Here is a 17954-nt window from a genome sequence, read left to right on the forward strand (position 1 = left end):
TGCATGCTGGGCAACTTAAATTTTTTGCTGCTCTATATATGTCCACAAATGACCACAAATGCACTACAAATACTGATTCTGGGGTTACAAATAAATATTACCAAGTGGATGAATTTGCATATGCAGAACCTATAAATAATAAGGATTGACTGCACACTGAAATATTTATTTAGTTTCAGGTAATAAGTATAAAAAGGAAACATCATCAAGACTTAAAATGCTTGCTCTTAAAATATGTTCTAAGAGAGGAAGCAAATATGGAAATACTTTTAAAAAGAAAGTAATAGAATACAGACTAGAAATTAATCTTTAAAATGATAAAATTATCTTTGATGTTAAAGTTGGGCCAGTAACCAGGTTTGTAATATTTCAAATTACAATTTGAAATACAAACTAAAATGTATTTGGGTAACACATTTTAGTTTGTCTGCTACAATTTAAAATATCCTTAGAAGTTCTCAGGACTAATGACAAAAAATATTACTCTGATGTGCTTTAGAATCCAAATGAATTTCCTAAAGCAGGATTTCCTTTTCATAGGCAAATTTTGTCCTCCCAAATCTGTTTTATCTTATTTCTTTAGAGTAAAGCAAACTATTAATTCTCTAACTTCCATACAGTCTTGCCTAGTTTCAAAAAGAGAACAGACATTCTAATAAAAAGGAGCCCATAATATAACTTTCATTCCAAAGAAAATAGCAGTTGGAAATCTCACTGGAGTCAGCATCAGTTTGTGTTTAAGACGTGCCCAAGGTGTCACCAATAAATATAAAACAGCTACGAGACAGAAAAAAAACGTGGGGAGAGTAGAAAAAGAAAAAAAAATGAAAGAGGAAGGGAAGAGATGAAAGAAAAAAAAAAGGATAAGTTACATATGTAATGAAAACCACCATCACTGTCGCATGAGCATTGCCACTAGTTGCCACACCTCGAAATCCACTGCAATTAGTTAACTATTACTCCAATGAGTCTTGGATATAGTTCACATCAAAGCCAAAGGAATAAAATGGCCAAGTACTTACTGAATTTGTCGCTCCAAAAAATCAACTCCAATGGTTTTCTTGTAGTCTTTTGTAAAAATGCCTTTGCAATATCGCTGAATCATACTTGATTTTCCAACTGCTCCATTCCCTACAACCACCATCTTTATGGCGACTTCCATATCTTCCTCCAACATTTTTAGAGCTGAAATGGTTTCTGTACCAACTCTAATTCCGGGAGAGCAGATCTTCCCTCTCAAATCTGTGGTTTAAAATGAAATTATTTTTTCGTAACACAAAAATGTACAAAATAAACTAATTGTTTTATCAAGAAATTATCACATTGCATTGCAAGGATGTGTTTTCATAACTGAGGTCCCTCCCACTCTCTGTAGATAATGTAAACTCTTTGAAAGGTACAGCAATAACAATTCATTTTTGAATGAATCCTCATCAATAGCGCAATGCATGACATTCATATATCAATAAATACCTAGATCTACTTTCATAGAGATGATGACTAGGGTCACTAGATTTGATGCCTGATTATTTAAAGGTGCCACTTACTAGTTCTGTGCTCTTAGTGAACACGTTGTTTAACTTCTTCAGGCTTCTGTTTCCTGGCAATAATATCCATCTCATACGGTTATTGATCAATGATACATGTAAAGCACTTAGCATAGTGAAAGTTATGCATTCAAAATTTAGTTAAGCATTCCTGATCCAAAAATCTGAAGTCTGAAATGTGGCAAAATCTGAAATTTTTTAAGCACTGACATGATGCCATAAGCGAAAAATTCCATACCTGACATGTGATAGGTCACAGTCAAAACAGTCAAAACTTTGTTTCATGCACAAAAATACTGAAAGTACTGTATAAAATTACTTTGAGGCTATGTGTATAAGGCATATATGAAACATAAATGAATTTCCTGTTTAGACTCGGGTCCTGTCCCCAAGACATTATGTACATGCAAATAGGGCAGGTGTGGTGGCTCATGCCTATAATCCCAGCATTTTGGGAGGCTGAGGCAAGAGGATCGCTTGAAGCCAGGAGTTTGAGACTAGCCTGGGCAACATATAGAGACCCAGTCGCCACTAAAAAAAATAAAATAAAATAAATTAGCCGAGTGTAGTGGTGCATGCCTGTAGTCCCAGCTACACAGGAGGCTGACGTGGGAGGATCCCTTGAGCCCAGGGGTTTGAAGCTGCAGTGAGCTACGGTCACACCACTGTACTCCAGCCTAGGTGATAGAACAAGATGCTGTCTCTAAAAAAAATTAAAATAAAATAAAAAAAACATTGTAAATCCTCCATAGTGTATCACCAAATAGGCAACAAATTCAAAATCTGTGGAAATTGCTTTTCAACCTCACAGGTAATAATTAATGTCCCTAAAAAAGCACCCCAAAGAAGGTTTTGTATAATAGTGTATGACCATGTGTCAGCATTGGGCTCTTAGTTATAATGATTTAGTGTTTGGTTTACAATGAATCCTGTACAAATAAATATCTTACACCACACATTCTTGCTTTAGTTTCAAACCTTTATAGTTACACATACAGTGAAAGCAATAGAATGGGCACTTTGCATTTTAAGAATGAAAAGAACAGAAAGTCAATTTCTTCATGTTTCTTCTTAAAATTACTAGTTAGGCTACTGCCCATTTAGCTATTATATTTCAACTACTTTAACTGAAAATCCATCTATACAACCACTACACCAAGGGAGTTCAAAATGTGAACATTCCTTTCTTTGTCCCTAATTGTCTCAGCAATTGTCTCTGGTACTTTACAAATCTGAGTGATCATAAGAATCACCTAAAAGTACTTGTTAAAGTACGGTTCTGGGTCTCTGCCTCAGACATAATTTATCAGAAATTTCACAGGAGGCCTTGGAATCTGGTTTATAAAACAAGCACAAAAGGTGCTGCTTAGCTCTCCCTTCATGAGCTGCTAGCTGGCAGTCTCTGCTACCTCACCTTCAGGATCCACTGCACTGTCCGCTCCTGTTGAGGCCACATTCTCCCCGGGTAAAGACTAAACAGGCAGTGTCACTTGAGTTGGGACAATTCTGCACAACATGGATCCTCTTTGGTCTGGGGCTCCCCATCAGACTAGCTGAGATTTTTTCAGAAATGCACTGCAGTCTGGGGCTCCTTCCACCCCATCTTTCTTTATCCTTTCACAAGTATAAAAAACTAGCATTGCAGCCTCTTTATCCTTCTCAGGCATTTCCCCCAATAAATCTCTTGCACTTCTAGTTCCATCTTGATACTTGCTTCCTGGAGAACTCAAATGGATATACATCCCAAGTGATTTTACAATCAGGTAAATGTCAAAGCCAATATCCTATGCTAGTGATTTTGGCTATACACTGGAATCATCTAGATAACTTAAAAAATACTTGGCTGGGGGCAGTGGCTCACACCTGTAATCCCAGTGCTTTGGGAGGCTGAGGCAGGAGGATTGCTTGAGGCCAGGGGTTCAAGACCAGCCTGGGCACCATGAAAAAAAAAAAAATTGGCCAGGCATGGTGGCGTGAGCCTGTAGTCCCAGCTACTCGGGAAGCTAAGGCAGGAGGATTGTTTTGAGCCCAGGAGTTCAAGGCCGCAGTGAGCTATGACTGTACCACTGTACTTCAGCTTGGGTGACAGAGTGAGGCCCTGTCTAAAAAACAAACAAACAAACAAACAAAAAACCTGATGCCTGATGCCTGCATCTTGTCCTCTGAGTATATGATCAGATGGTCTAGGGCAGTGGTTCCCAACCATTTTGGCACCAGGGACTTGCTTTGGTGGAAGACAACTTCCACAGATGGGAGGTTGGTGGGGGGCAGTGGAGGGATGGTTTGGGGATAAAACTGTTCTACCTCAAATCGTCAGGCATTAGTTAGATTCTCATAAGGATATAAGGAATGCTGCAACCTAGATCCCTCACATGTGCAGTTCTCAATAGAGTTTGGGCTCCTATGAGAATCTAATGCTGCTGCTGATTTGACAGGAGGAGAATCTAATGCTTGCAGCCACTCACCTCCTGCTGTGTGGCCCAGTTCCTAACAGGCCACAGAACGGTACCAGTCCACAGCCTGGGGGTTGGGGACCCCTGGTCTAGGGTACAATCTGGACATCAAGTATCATCATCCTATTACCCTACACAAGATGTAGTCTTTAGGACACCGGGTCAAATATAAAATTCTGACCAGGATCTGACCCTTGTTCATCCAGCTGTATCTCACACTGGTTCAGTTCCTAGAAAGCAACTTCCTTTCTCTACCTAAACAATTCTTCACCCAAGAAGACAGATATGTTCAAAAAAAGGCAACAACAAAAATCTTATCACATTTTTTCCTTTTAAAGATATATACTTCAGACACTTTTGCTTCTGAAATGATACACATTTTTCCCTATTCCTTCCTCTAAGTATAACTAAAAATTTTGGATACTATATATAAACAAACATTAGACACTGAAAAGTAGAAAGGTACCACAGGACACAAAGCACAACATGGTAATGAGTTTTCCTTGAGTTCTTTTTACCTCATATATCCCAGACTGGATTATAGAGAAGCTAGTAACCAGGAAATATCACCACCACCAACAAAAAAAACATAAAAGCCTACTCTCTTGAGTCAAAGGACCAGGAAAGAGGCAGCCTAGCAAGCAGAAAGACAGAAAACACCTATACCCTTGTGAGGGCTATATCGATGCACCCCAACTCCCTCTATGGGGTGGTGTCAGAAAAGACCAACTGGGGAGGACTGGGGAGGACTTGCATCCTCACTGGGGAGAAATGAAGGCACCCCTCACCCCTGCCCAACCACCACCAAGGCATCCCTAGAGACGATGTGGGAGCCTGAACTCCCACCCCATCCACCAATTCAGTCATCCCTACCCCTTTTCACCCTACTTTTTTGCTGGGGTGGTGTCAGATGAAGCCTACTAGAAAGTCAGGACTTACACTATCTCTCACAGGTAATAAGGCCATCTGCTGACTCCCTGCAGTGTCAGTGGGTCAGCCTCTTCCCAGCTAGGGTGGTATCAGTGGCCCCCAGTAGAGAGTCATCATGACCAGTAGTAAGAGGAGCTCTTCCCATTCTCAGTTTCTTTCTTTCTTTTTTTTTAGACAGTGTCTCATTCTACACTCCAGGCTGGAGTGCAGTGGGGTGAACACAGCTCACTGCAGCCTCAACTTCCTAGGCTCAAGCAATCATCCCACCTCAGCTGGGACTACAGGCGCACACCACCATGCCTGGCTAGTTTTTGCATTTTTTTGTAGAGACAGGGTTTTGCCATTTTGGCCAGGCTGGTCTCAGACTCCTGGGCTCAAGTGATCCACCTGCCTTGGCCTCCCAAAGTGCTGGGATTACCGGCACGAACCACCGCGCCCAGCCCACTCTGTTTCAATGGAAGACAAGCAGGAAACCTGGAGTTTTATCCTCACCTGGTAGTAAAGAGGTAGTGCCCCACCCTTCCTGTTTTTGGAGCATATCAAAGGAAGAGAATCAAGCTAAAAGAGAATGTAATGAGACCAGAGAATCACAACATAACACTCCCAGTGTCCTGATTTCATCGAAAATCACTCAGCACACCAAGAACCAGGAAAATCTTAAATGCAAAAGACAATCAATAGACACTAGCAATGAGATGACAGACATTAGATTCATGTAATAAGGATTTTAAAAATAAGTTAACTGGCAGTCAATGAGCAATTATGGATATACTTAAACGAATGTAAAAAATAAAGAGTCTCACAAATAAACAGAAGATATAAAGAAGTACCAAATGGAAAGTAGAACTGAAAATTATAACCATAATTTTAAAAACTCAATGATACGTTCAACGGCAGAATAGAGAAGAGAGAGGAAAGAATTAGTGAACTTGAACATATAATCTGAGCCATGCAAACAGGCTGAAATAAAGGACAGAGCCTTCAAGACCTGTGGAACTAAACCACAAAAAAATTGGATATTTCTGTCATTGGAGTTCCAGGAGGAGAGGAGAAAGAAGATAGGGCTAAAAAAGGACTTGAAGAAATAATGACTGAAAATTTCCCAAATATGGAAAAAGACAAAGCTACAGATTCAAGAAGCTGAGTAAATCCCAAACAGGATAAACCAGTCAAAATCTAGACCTAAACAAATCAAAGTCAAACTTCTGAAAACTAAAGACAAAACATTTTGAAAGCAGCCAGAGAAAAAGGATGGGGAAAAGTAATTTGAATGACACTGAATTTCTCCTCAGAAACCATGGAGGCCAGAAGGAAGTGGCACATCATTTTTTGAGTGCTGAAAGAAAAGAACTGTCAACTCAAAATTATATATCCAACAAAAATATCCTCTAGGAATGAAAAGGAAATCAAGGTAATCTCTGATGAGGGAAAACTAACAGCATTTGTTGACAGCAGACCAATGCAAAAGAACAGCTAATGGAAGTTCTCAGTGGAAAAGAAATAATTCTTTAAAAGAAGAACTTGGAGTATCAGAACAAAAGAAAGAACATGGTAAGAGCAAAAATATTGTTAAATACAACAGACTTCCCTTCTCCTCTTGAGTGTTCTAAACTATGTTTGATAGTTGAAAAAAAATTATAAAACTGTCCAATGTGGTGTTCAATATATGTAGGGAAAATATTTAAGACAATTATAAATGGGGAAGGATAAAGGACTATAAAGGGAGGTACGGATTCCACACTTCACTTGAATTTGTAAAATACTGACTGCAATGATAAATTACGGTGATAAATCACATATACAGTCATGCACCACATAACAACATTTCAGTCAATGATGGATTGCATATATAACAGTGGTCCCTTAAAATTACAATGCCATATGTTTACTATGCCTTTTCTATGTTTAAATATGTTTAGATACACAAATATTTACCAATGTGTTACAAGTACCTACAGTATTCAATACAGTAACAGTGTACAGGTTTGTGGCTTAGGAGCAATAGCATAGCATACAGCCTAGATGTGTAGTAGGCTATACCATCTAGGTCTGTGTAAGTACATTTTAGTATGTTCACACAATGACAAAACCATAATGTGCATCCCCATCGTTAAGCAATGCATGACTATATATATAATGTAATACCAAGAACAACCACTAAAACAATAATACAAGCAGGTACTCTCAAAAACACACAGATAAATCAAAATGGAATTCTAAAAACACAATAAAATCAGAATTTAATTGATATTTATAGAACTGTCTATACAACAGCACAATATACCTCCTTTCAAGTACCCAGATAGAACATATTCTGGGCCATAAAACAAACATCAGCATGTCACAGGGCAAACCCCAAAACTGGAGTTCAGCCCAGGAGGCCACGTGGGTTTTTGGCTTTGTGCAGAAGGAATTCAAGGGTGAGCCGACAGAGTGACGTGAAAGCAAGTTTATTAAGAAAGTAAAGGAATAAGAGTGGCTGCTCCATAGACAGAGCGGCCCTGAGGGCTGGTGGTTGGTTATTTTTATGGTTTTTTTTTTTATTATATGCTATACAAGGGGTGGATTATTCTCGACTTTTCTGGGAAAGGGATGGGGGAATTCCCAGAACTGAGGGTTCCTCCCCGTTTCAGACGATATAAGGTAACTTCCAGACCTTGCCTCGGCATTTATAAATTGTCATGGTGCTGATGGCAGTAACCTTTAGTATGCTAATGTACTATAATTAGCATATAATGAGCAGTGAGGACAACCAGAGGTCACCTGCATGACCATCTTGGTTTTGGCCAGCTTCTTTACTGCATCCTGTTTTGTCAGTGGGGATCTTTTAAGACCTGTATCTTGTGGAACCAGATCTACTGACCTCCTGTCTCAAACACACTTAAAATAATGGAAATCATACAGAATGTGTTTACTGATCACAATGGAATCAAACTAGAAATCAATAACAGAAAGATAAAACAGGGAAATCTCCAGACAGAAACTAAAAGCACACACTTTTCAAACAATCCAAGATTCAAAGTAGTAGTCACAAGGAAAGTAAAAAAACAACAACAAACTTAATTAAATGAAAGTGAAAATACATGTGAAACTGTGGGGCACAGCTAAATTAGTGCTGAAATGGGAAAATATATTTTATTTTATTATTATTATTTTTGAGACACAGTCTCACTCAGTAGTCCAGGCTGGAGTGCAGTGGCCTGATCTCGGCTCACCGCAACCTCCCCCTCCCAGGTTCAAGCAATCCTGCCTCAGCCTCCCGAGTAGGTGGGACTATACGCATGCATCACCATGCTGGGCTAATTTTTGTATTTTTAGTAGAGACAGGATTTCACCATGTTGGCCAGGCAGGTCTGTAACTCCTGGCTCAAGTGATCCGCCCGCCGTGGCCTCCCAAAGTGCTGGGACTACAGGCGTGAGCCACCATGCCCAGCCTGAGATACGAAAATTTAGAGCAGTAAATGCTTACCTTAGAAAAAAGGAAAAAAGTTTCAACTCAATAATCTAAGCACTCACCTCAAGAACTAGAAGAAGAGCAAAATAAACCCAAAGCAAGCAAAAAAAGGAAGATACTAAAAAAGAAGAACAGAAATCAATGAAATTGCAAACAGAAAAACTGATGAAACAAAAAGCTGGCTTTTTGAGAAGATCAATAAATTTAACAAAACTTTAGTGAGACTAACACAAAAAAGAGAGAGGACACAAATACCTAATACCGGGAATAAAATAGGGGATAGCAATATAGACTCTGCAGACTCAAAAGGATAATGTAACAACCCTACACACATAAATGTGACAACCCAGACAAAATGAACCAAATTTTTGAAAAGCATAAATGACCATAATTCACCCAATATAATATAGGTCCATTTGAATACCCCTATAACTATGAAGGAAATTGAATTTGTATTGTAAAAACTCAGAAAGAAATCTACAGGATCAGGCAGTTTCACTGAAGAATTCTACTAAACATTTAAAAAATTAACACCAATGTACACAATCTCCTCCAGAATAGAGACAAGGAAACACTTCCCAACTCTTTCTACGAAGCCAGCATTATCTTGATACCACAAAAAGACACTACAAAAAAGAAAATTAGACAAACTCTTCTGAACAAAGATGTAAAAATCTTCAACAAAGTATTAATAAATTGAATTCAGCAATATTTAAAAAACAATACACTGCAACCAAGTGGACTTTATTCTGGGAATGCAAGGCTAGTTAAATACTCAAAAAACAATCAACGTAATCCACCATATTAATAAACTCAAGGAAAAAACACAACATAATATCAATTGATGCAGAAGAAATACTTGACAAAATTCAACATTTGTGAGAAAACTCTGAGCAAACTAGAAATAGAATGGGACTTCTTCAACCTGGTAAAAGGCATCTACAGGCCAAGCACAGTGGCACACGTCTGTAATCCTAGCACTTTGGGAGGCCAAGTCAGGCTGATCACTGAGGTCAGGAGTTCGAGACCAGCCTGGACAAAATGGTGAAACTGCGTCTCTACTAAAAATACAAAAAATTAACTGGGTGTGGGGTCGCTCACCTGTAATCCCAGCTACTCAGGAGACAGAGGCACAAGAATTGCTTGAACCTGGGAGGCAGAGGTTGCAGTGAGCTGAGATTGTGTGCCACTGCACTCCAGCCTGGGTGACAGAGTGAGATTCTGTCTCAAAAAAAAAAAGCATCTATAACATAAAACAATTCTGGAAGACAGATTGCTTTTCCCACAGATTGGGAACAAGGTAAGGATATCTATTCTCACTACTCCTATTCATCATACATGAAGTTCTAGTCATTGTAACAGGAAACAAAAATAAAACACAGATTAGGAAAAAATGAAAACTTTCTCTATTCACAAATGACATGATTATTTCTGTAGAAAAACCCATGGAATCCACCAAAAATTCAAAAACCAAACCCTGAACTAATGAGTTTAGCAAAGTCAGAGGACATATGTACAACACACAAAATTCAATTGTATTTCTATGTACAATGTACAATTTGAAACCAGTATTTTTTAGAATGAGATTTACAATAGCTCCAAAAACATTAAATACTTAGGTATAAATGTAACAAAACATGTACACCATCTGTATGCTGAAAACTACAAAACACTAAACAAATCAAAGACCTAAATAAATGGAAAGACATATCATGTTCATAGATTGGGAGACTCAACAAAGTAAACAGCAATTCTCCCTAAATTGATCTATGGGTGTAATACAATTTCAATCAAAGCACCAGCCAAATTTTTCTGTATCCACAAGCTGATTCTAAACTTTATACACAAAGGTAAAAGAATCAGAATAGCTAAAACAAGTTTGAAAAAGAATAAAACTGGAGGAAATTATACTACCTGGTTTTAAGACATTATAATGCTAAATTAACAAAGTGTAATACTGGCAAAGGGAAAGCTAAGTAAATCAGTGGAACAAAACAGGCCCAAAATAGACCCTCACAAATAAAGCCAACTGATTTTTAACAAAGGTGCAAAAGCAATTCAATGGAGAGAAGATAGTCTTTTCAACAAATAGTGATGGAACAACTGGACATCCATATGCAAAAAAGTAAACCTTCACACCTTATACAATTAACTCAAATGGATCACAGATCTAAATGGAAAACTTTTATAAAACAATTTTTAGAAGGAGAAAATCTTGACCTGTTAGACAGAGTTTTTAGACATGACACCAGATGACCCATAAAAGGAAAAACTGATACTGGACTTCACCAAAATTAAAAACATTGCTGTCTGAAAGACACTGTTAGAATGCAAAGACAAGACAGACTGGAAGAAAATACCTGAAAAACACGTATCTGACATATAATTTGCATCCAAAACATATAAAGAACCTTCAAAACTCAACATAAGAAAACAGCCCAATTTAAAAATTGGCAAGAGACTTCACGAGATACCTCACCAACGACTCCATGTGGCAAATGAACACATGAAAACATGTACATCTTTAGCCATTAGTTAAAGGCACATTAAAACCACAATGAGATACCACTACACACCTATTAGAATGGCTAAATTTAAAAAAACTGACACTACCAAATGCTGGGAGTATGTGGAGCAACTAGAACTCTCACATGTTGCTTGTGGGAATGCAAAACGACAGACACTCCAGAAAATAGTTTAACAGTTTTTTAAAAGTTAAACGTACATTTACCATATGACCCTGCAATCCACTCCTAGCAATACCCTAGAGAAATGAAAACATGTCCATACAAAAACCTGTACATGGTATTTATAGCAGATAGGCAGATAGATTCATAATCACAGAAAACTGAAAACAACCTCAATGTCCTTCCATGGGCAGGTGTTGAAACAAACTGTGGCATATCCACATAACAAAAGAGTACTCAGCAATAAAAAAGGAAATTATCCATACATGAAACAACCTGGAGAAATCTTAAAGGCATTATGCTGAGTGAAAAAAAGCTAATATCGAAAGATTACCAACTGTTATGATTCCATTTCTAGAAAAGATTAGTAATTGCCAGGGGTAAGGAGTATGATATAAAGGGATCACATTAGGTTTTTTTTCTGTAGCGGGGGGAGCGATAGATTTGTTCTACATCCTTATTGTAGTGGTGGTTACATGACTCTAAAATTCGCAGAACTGTACATCAAAAAAATCAATTTTACCATACACTTTTAAAAATAATTAATTTCCTTAAATTTAAAGAAAAAAGCCAAATTAAATTTTAACAGGCAGTCGGACTCTTGCTTTTCAGAAACTATACACTGAAAGCACTAGATCAAAACAATTACGTTCCTAGAAATAAGCATAATTCTGAGTATAATTAAAAACCTTGACAATAATACTTTATATAAATACCCTTTCCCCAAAACTTTTAACATTTTGCTAATGCGGTCTAATAAATTAGAGAAGCAAAGGGTGAGTTAACTCACTAATCAAAAGGTTGTTTTCTCATAACAGCCTTTATTTAAGTAGAAGTACAGTTATATTTGTAAAAATACTGAAAAACTTCTTAGGGTCAATGAAATTACCTAGATGTTAGGAGATACATAAAAACCTAGAGAAGTTAACAGCCCTTTTCAGACCCTACTGCCACTTCACTAGCTCCTGATAATGAAGTTCTTACTCTCACACGCTCTCAGGTTCTTACTCCTGGGAACTGCCGATGGCTCCTCGGATCTCCGAGTAAAGTTAATTCTGTAGCAACCAGTGTCAATAGAATAGCACAATTTGGCTCATTCATATTCCAGCACTCTATGAACAAGAAACTAGGGAAGGGTGCGGTCGCGGGTAAAGAGTGGTCGCACTGCAGGGAGGAGTCTAAACGCCAGGGTGGAGCTGAGGACCCTCTTCGCCGTCATACCTAACCTGAGCACTTCACGCCCTCACTGGTGTCTAGCCCAGCCCGGGTCGCCCCTTCCCCATTCGGGACTTGGGGCAGGCAAAAAGCCGAACGTTCGGCCAGACTGGGGACGCAGCACCGCCCTCGCTCCACCCCTCTTTCCCGCCCACCCGGCAATTCCAGGTACCGACCGCTGGGAGCTGGGAGGGGGCGCCGGGCTGGCGCTGCCGCCCACCTTCTCTAGCTGGAACTTGGGATCGGTGCTCAGGGACGCGAGAGCCGGGGCTCGGCGGTCCGAACAGGGGGATGGGGGAGCCGGGCCTGGAGGCCCCTGCCCTCGATACCCCTGCCCACTCCGGAGAGTAAGGCACAACCCGGGACCCCGGGGAGAAGCTGACTCTTCCCCAGTGGAGCCAGACGAACACTCAGCCCCTGGGGAGGGCGAGTGAGTGCAGCGCCGCTGCACTGCAACGCGAGCCGCTACTCACCGTTCCCCGCCGGCCGCGGACCCGCCGCCTGGCGCCACCGGCTCCTCCTGGTCGCGGCGCAACCGCTGCCGCCGCTGCCTCCTCCCGACGCGCCAGCTCTCCCTGCGGGGCCGAGCGGCTAGTTCGCACCCTCTTTCGCTCTCTTAAGAATGATTATGATTTTTAAACGAACTTTATTAGTAGCCAGGGCTCAGATTGAGTGGCTCAGCAGCAGCTCCGCCGGGGGTGGTGGGGCGCGGGAGTCTCGACTCCCCTCATCTGTGGACCCGCCGCGCTGCGGAGCATGCGCCGTGCTTCGTCTGCGCATGCTCTGTGCGGACCCGCGGCCCTGCCCCGCCCCTGTTCTGGCGGGTGGCTGGCAGCCGCTCTGCTTTCCAGACGCCTCCAAGAGACCCCGGGAGGGCAGTGGGGAGACCAGAGGCGAGCAGGATCTCCTAGACCGTGAACTCTAGAAAAGAGAAATCGGCCAATGACGGTCCGCGTGAGTTTCGCCTACAGAGTTATCACACTTCCAGAGTCCTCAAAGGGCTTGCCCCGCTTCGGACACATACCTTATTTTCTTGACCAGATGACATCTTAAGTGGCCGAGTGAGCAAAAAAATGCCGAGCAAAGTCGAAAACGCACTCACACAGCCTGCAGGATTTGGCTGGACAAAATAGAAGCCTGAGATGGTTAATTATTCAGAGAAGCGAACCAAAAACGAAAAGGTTCCGCAAAAGCAATCTCAACTTTGCTTCAGTTGTTTTTATATTTCAAAATAAAATAGAATAGAAAAAAAAGATGGAAAATACCAAGTGTTGGCCAGGATGTAGAGTAACTGCATTCTTCTACTCTGCTGCTGGAATGTAAACTGGAACAACTCCTTTGAAAAACAGTTTGGGACTGTCTGCAAAAGGTGCATACCCTATGGCCCCGCAGTTCCACGCCTCCATATAGAGCAAAGAGAAACGAATACTTAGGGTGCGCCGACAGGCAGGTATCAGAATGTTCGTAGCTGCATTTATTGTAATAATTCCTTAATGAGAATAACCCAAAAGACCATCAACAATAGAATAAATGAATGAAATTACACAGGGTTCATATAATGAAACACTATACTGCAACGCAAAAAAGCATCTGCAATTACGGGCAACAACGTGAATCAACTGCGGAAATCTAATGCCCAGCATAAAAAGACAACAAAAATACACGTGGCATAAGTCCATTTCTATAAACTACAAAAACAGAAGAACTAAGAGGCTCAAAGTTAGCATAATGGTTACCTTGGTGGGCGGGGAAAACATAGAGTAGTGGAAAACGGGAGAGCAATGGAAGGCCGGTTCAGGCAAGAGATGATGGAGGGTTAGACTGAGATGGTTACAGGGGTGATACAAAAAAGTGCATTTGTTTTTAATCTTGGAAGTAGAACCTATAGGATTTGGCTATGGTGTAGGAAAAAGACGGAATGTCAAGAGTGACTCACAGGTTTCTTGAATGACTGCCTTGCTGAGATTGGTCACTAAGGAACTAGTTATAACCCCTCACAGTGTGAGTCGGGGAATAATCAGTTTATTCTAACTTCCTTTTTGTTTTGTCCTTGATTGTTCTTGTATCATGGTCTAGTGTGTTCCAGCATATACACTTCTAGATTTAGGGCCCTTACTAACAAAGAATAATTAGAAAATAAAAATCTTTTTTTTTCTTTACTGCCCAAGTCTTTCTCATATATATATTTACTTTTGTTGAAATACTTAGTATACTGAGAGACCTCCTCTCTAATGGAAAGGACTGGACTAGACAACTCTCTGACTTTTGAGAACTTCGCTCATGGTAAATAAGGAAATGTCTGTGTGATATTCTTCCTCACACTTCTGTTGGAACATTTGTTCACTTCACTTCAGTGATCTGATGCATTTTCAAGAGCTTATTCACAGTCAAGGTTTTGTCATCCATTCCATAATTTAAATTCTTCTCAGTAGGCCGGGCACAGTGGCTCAAGCCTGTAATCCCAGCACTTTGGGAGGCCAAGGCAGGAGGATCACCTGAGGTCAGGAGTTCAAGACCAGCCTAGCCAACATGGTGAAACCCCATCTCTACTAAAAATACAAAAATTAGCTGGGCATTGTGGCGCACACCTGTAATCTCAGCTACTCAGGAGGCTGAGACATGAGAATTGCTTGAACCCGGGAGATGGAGGTTGCAGTGAGCCAAGATCATGCCACTGAACTCCAGCCTCAGCCACAGGGTGAGACTGTCTCAAAAAAAAAATAAAAATAAATAAATTCTTTTCTCAGTACTCTCATAAAATAAGTAGAAGGACTATTTGATTAACCTTATGTACATATAAATAAAGTAGGTAAAGGTCACATAACCTACAGGTAGTTTTGATACAAGAATCCAGTTCTCTTAATGGGCAGTTATGAATTCAAACTCATCCGCTTGCTCATTCCCTGGATTTGCAATTATTAAGTCACAAAAAAGTGGTGAGGAGATGTTCTACTTGTGCTAATAATCAAATACTTGATGCAAATGACAGAATATTTTTTCCTCTTAAATATAATCTTTTCAACATTAATCAGTAATTGAGGTTTTGTGCTTAAAGTTATTTTGCAACCAGGACTAATTCTTAATTTTTTAACCACTTCTACTCAACAAATATATAAAACACTTTAAATATTGATGCATCTCCTGGTTTTTGGTTTTTATTTCTTGACGTCTTATAGAAGATCTACAAAACTAGAGTTAGAAGCCAGAAAGAAGCTTCAGATGGTGATAAATAAAAATGTTCTGTCTTAATGCTGATTTTTTCAGTAATGAAGTGGTATAAACTCATTACTTTCATGAAGCTTCCTAGGTCATGAAAATAACATTGTTGTAGAGCTTCCATGTGCATCAGCTATGACTGAATAGTTTGATGCACTTGCAAATCACAAAGTGCCTTCCTTTGAAATGTGTAAGGCGGGTTGAGATGCAGCTTCTCAGATGGATTTAGTCCCTCCTAGGACTAGATGTCTCCTTGTTGCAGCTGAATTCTCATTTCATTTACCCATTACTAGAAACACCTCATGAACACCTATTTTAAACCTTGAGTTGCATCAACCTGAGGGACCAAAGAAATGGACTGAGGGCAGGGTGTAGTTGGAAAGAGCGGGGAATTGATTTAAAGATGAGACATGTGTGATAATGAGGTACAGGCACTTTGTGGGGTATGGGAGGGCCCCAGGTAGACAGGAGCTGGCATATGGGTTACAGTCATCCAGCCAACGTTATTGGGCTCTTACAACTCAGGCTTTGGAGCCAGAATCCCTGTATTTGAATTCCAGCTCTACCACTTACTAGCTGTGTTACCTTGGACAAGTTACTTAAATCTCAGCGCCTCAGTTTCCTCACTTGTAAAATGGAGATAATAGTAGTACTTCCTGGAGTTATTAGAGGAATTTAATGAGTTACCATATGTAAAAGCACTTAAAGAGTGTAAGCCCTCAAAAAAAAGTTAGTAAAAGTATTAGTAGTATTTGAAAGTTACTAGTTATATGGGAATGGAAGGGACAGAAATGTCTCCAAATGGACTCATCTCTAAGTGGTGAAATGCCAATGGCATTGCTAATGATATATCTATTTTTCCTCCTTGCTAGAGTTTTTCTTCAGCTTTACTGCTCTGCAGTGTCCAAGTATGGATTGTTTTTATTATATCTATAGTATTTAGTGTGCTACTTCAATAATGTCTTTCTTCAGTTCTGGAAAATTCTCAGCCTTATATCTTCAAATATGGCCTCTAACCCATTCTATTTTCTTTTTCTGGAACTCCTATTAAGAGAGGCTGATCCTAAACCCCTCTTATAGTTTTCATATCATTATCTTTCTGACTTTATTATGTGAAATGGCCGATCTTCCCGTTTACCAATTTCTTCTCCATCTATTTCTATTCTACAGTTTAAATTTACCCGAGTTTATAATCTCAATGAACTACATTTAAAATTTTCCACATGTTCTCTGTTTTGTTAAAATTTCCTTTCTCCTGTAGTCAAATTATTGTATTCATTAGGCTTTTTAATCTTTTTTGCATTGCTTTAATTCTTTTTTTATTTTAATTTTTTTTTTGAGACTGAATCTCGCTCTGTTGCCCAGGCTGAAGTGCAGTGGTGCGATCTCGGCTCACTACAGCCTCTGCCTCCCAGGTTCAAGCAATTCTCTTGCCTTAGCCTCCCGAGTACCTGGGATTACAGGCACATGCCACCACCCATGCCCAGCTAATTTTTGTATTTTTAGTAGAGACAGGGTTTCACCATGTTGGCCAGGCTGATCTCAAACACGTGACCTCGTGATCCGTGCACCTTGGCCTCCCAAAGTGCTGGGATTACAGGTGTGAGCCACTGTGCCCGGCCTGCATTGCTTTAATTCTTTTGAACATAATTATTTTAGTCCCTTTGCTATTGTTCCATTATTTCCAATTCTTTTTTGTTGCACTCGATGACTCTCCCTCATCATGCCTCCTTTGGTGGTTTTTAATTTAGGAATGTGAAGTCATCTTCATGAGGGCTGCGTTTTCTATGGGACTTCTATATGCTTAGCCCCTGTACAATGGCTTGATATCCGCTTTTGATATTTGCTTTTGTCAAAGCCAGGGCTTCAGAATGTTCAAAGATGTGGGAACAGCATTTATGTTAAATTCTCAGCTTGGAATGCCCACATCACATAGGTAGCATAAATTCAGAAAACATGCCCATCCATGGTGTAGGTTTTGGGTCTTGATTCCTCCCAGAAACATTTCCCCATTCAGGATCCTGGGGGATGGTAATCTTCCGTGTCGCTTCCCTGTTCTCCTTGACAAAATTTTTCTAGCTCCCTTTTCACTGAATTGGTGCGTATTCTAGTGCCTTGTTTTTATGTCTGTGTCTCACTTCCAGCCTTCTCTTTCATCCAGACCAGGACATCTCTTCAATCACTTGGGAGCATTCAACGTTCTGTTTTGGTCCTCAGGTGGGGCACTTTCTTGGCCTGTCAGGACCACTGGGGATTCCCCTTTCTTTGTTTCGATATAGGCTATTGTATTCTTTGTTGTTGTTACAGTTTATCTTAGTGTATCTGTTTATCTACGCTTATCAAGGCTGTGCATATCTAGTGGGAGGGTTGATATCAGTTCAGTTAGCATCGTTACAGGAACAGGAAGTCTTGCTTTATTTTTTATTGCAAATTAATTCTGATCTGAGACATC

At 40.0% G+C, this 17954-nt stretch overlaps 1 protein-coding gene across 3 annotated transcripts in view; it reads right to left on the minus strand.

Annotated features, from left to right (window-relative positions):
• RAB23 (RAB23, member RAS oncogene family) overlaps window positions 1-14438 on the minus strand; it is a 36748-nt gene extending 22310 nt beyond the window's left edge. Inside the window, exons 1-2 of one of the 3 annotated variants that reach the window (XM_009241987.4) lie at window positions 12760-14438; window positions 1023-1242 (exon numbers count right to left, since the gene is read on the minus strand). In XM_009241987.4, the coding sequence (XP_009240262.1) occupies window positions 1023-1177 (155 nt within the window). In that variant the 5' untranslated portion in view covers window positions 1178-1242; window positions 12760-14438. Of the gene's footprint in view, window positions 1-1022; window positions 1243-12297; window positions 12320-12462 lie in introns of those variants that run through there. The other 2 variants (XM_003776861.5, XM_054557659.2) reach the window with 2 other exon arrangements.
• Between the last annotated feature and the right edge of the window lie 3516 nt (window positions 14439-17954).

The sequence above is a fragment of the Pongo abelii genome, chromosome 5, assembly GCF_028885655.2.
Source record: "Pongo abelii isolate AG06213 chromosome 5, NHGRI_mPonAbe1-v2.0_pri, whole genome shotgun sequence".
NCBI classification, from domain to species: Eukaryota; Metazoa; Chordata; class Mammalia; order Primates; family Hominidae; genus Pongo; species Pongo abelii.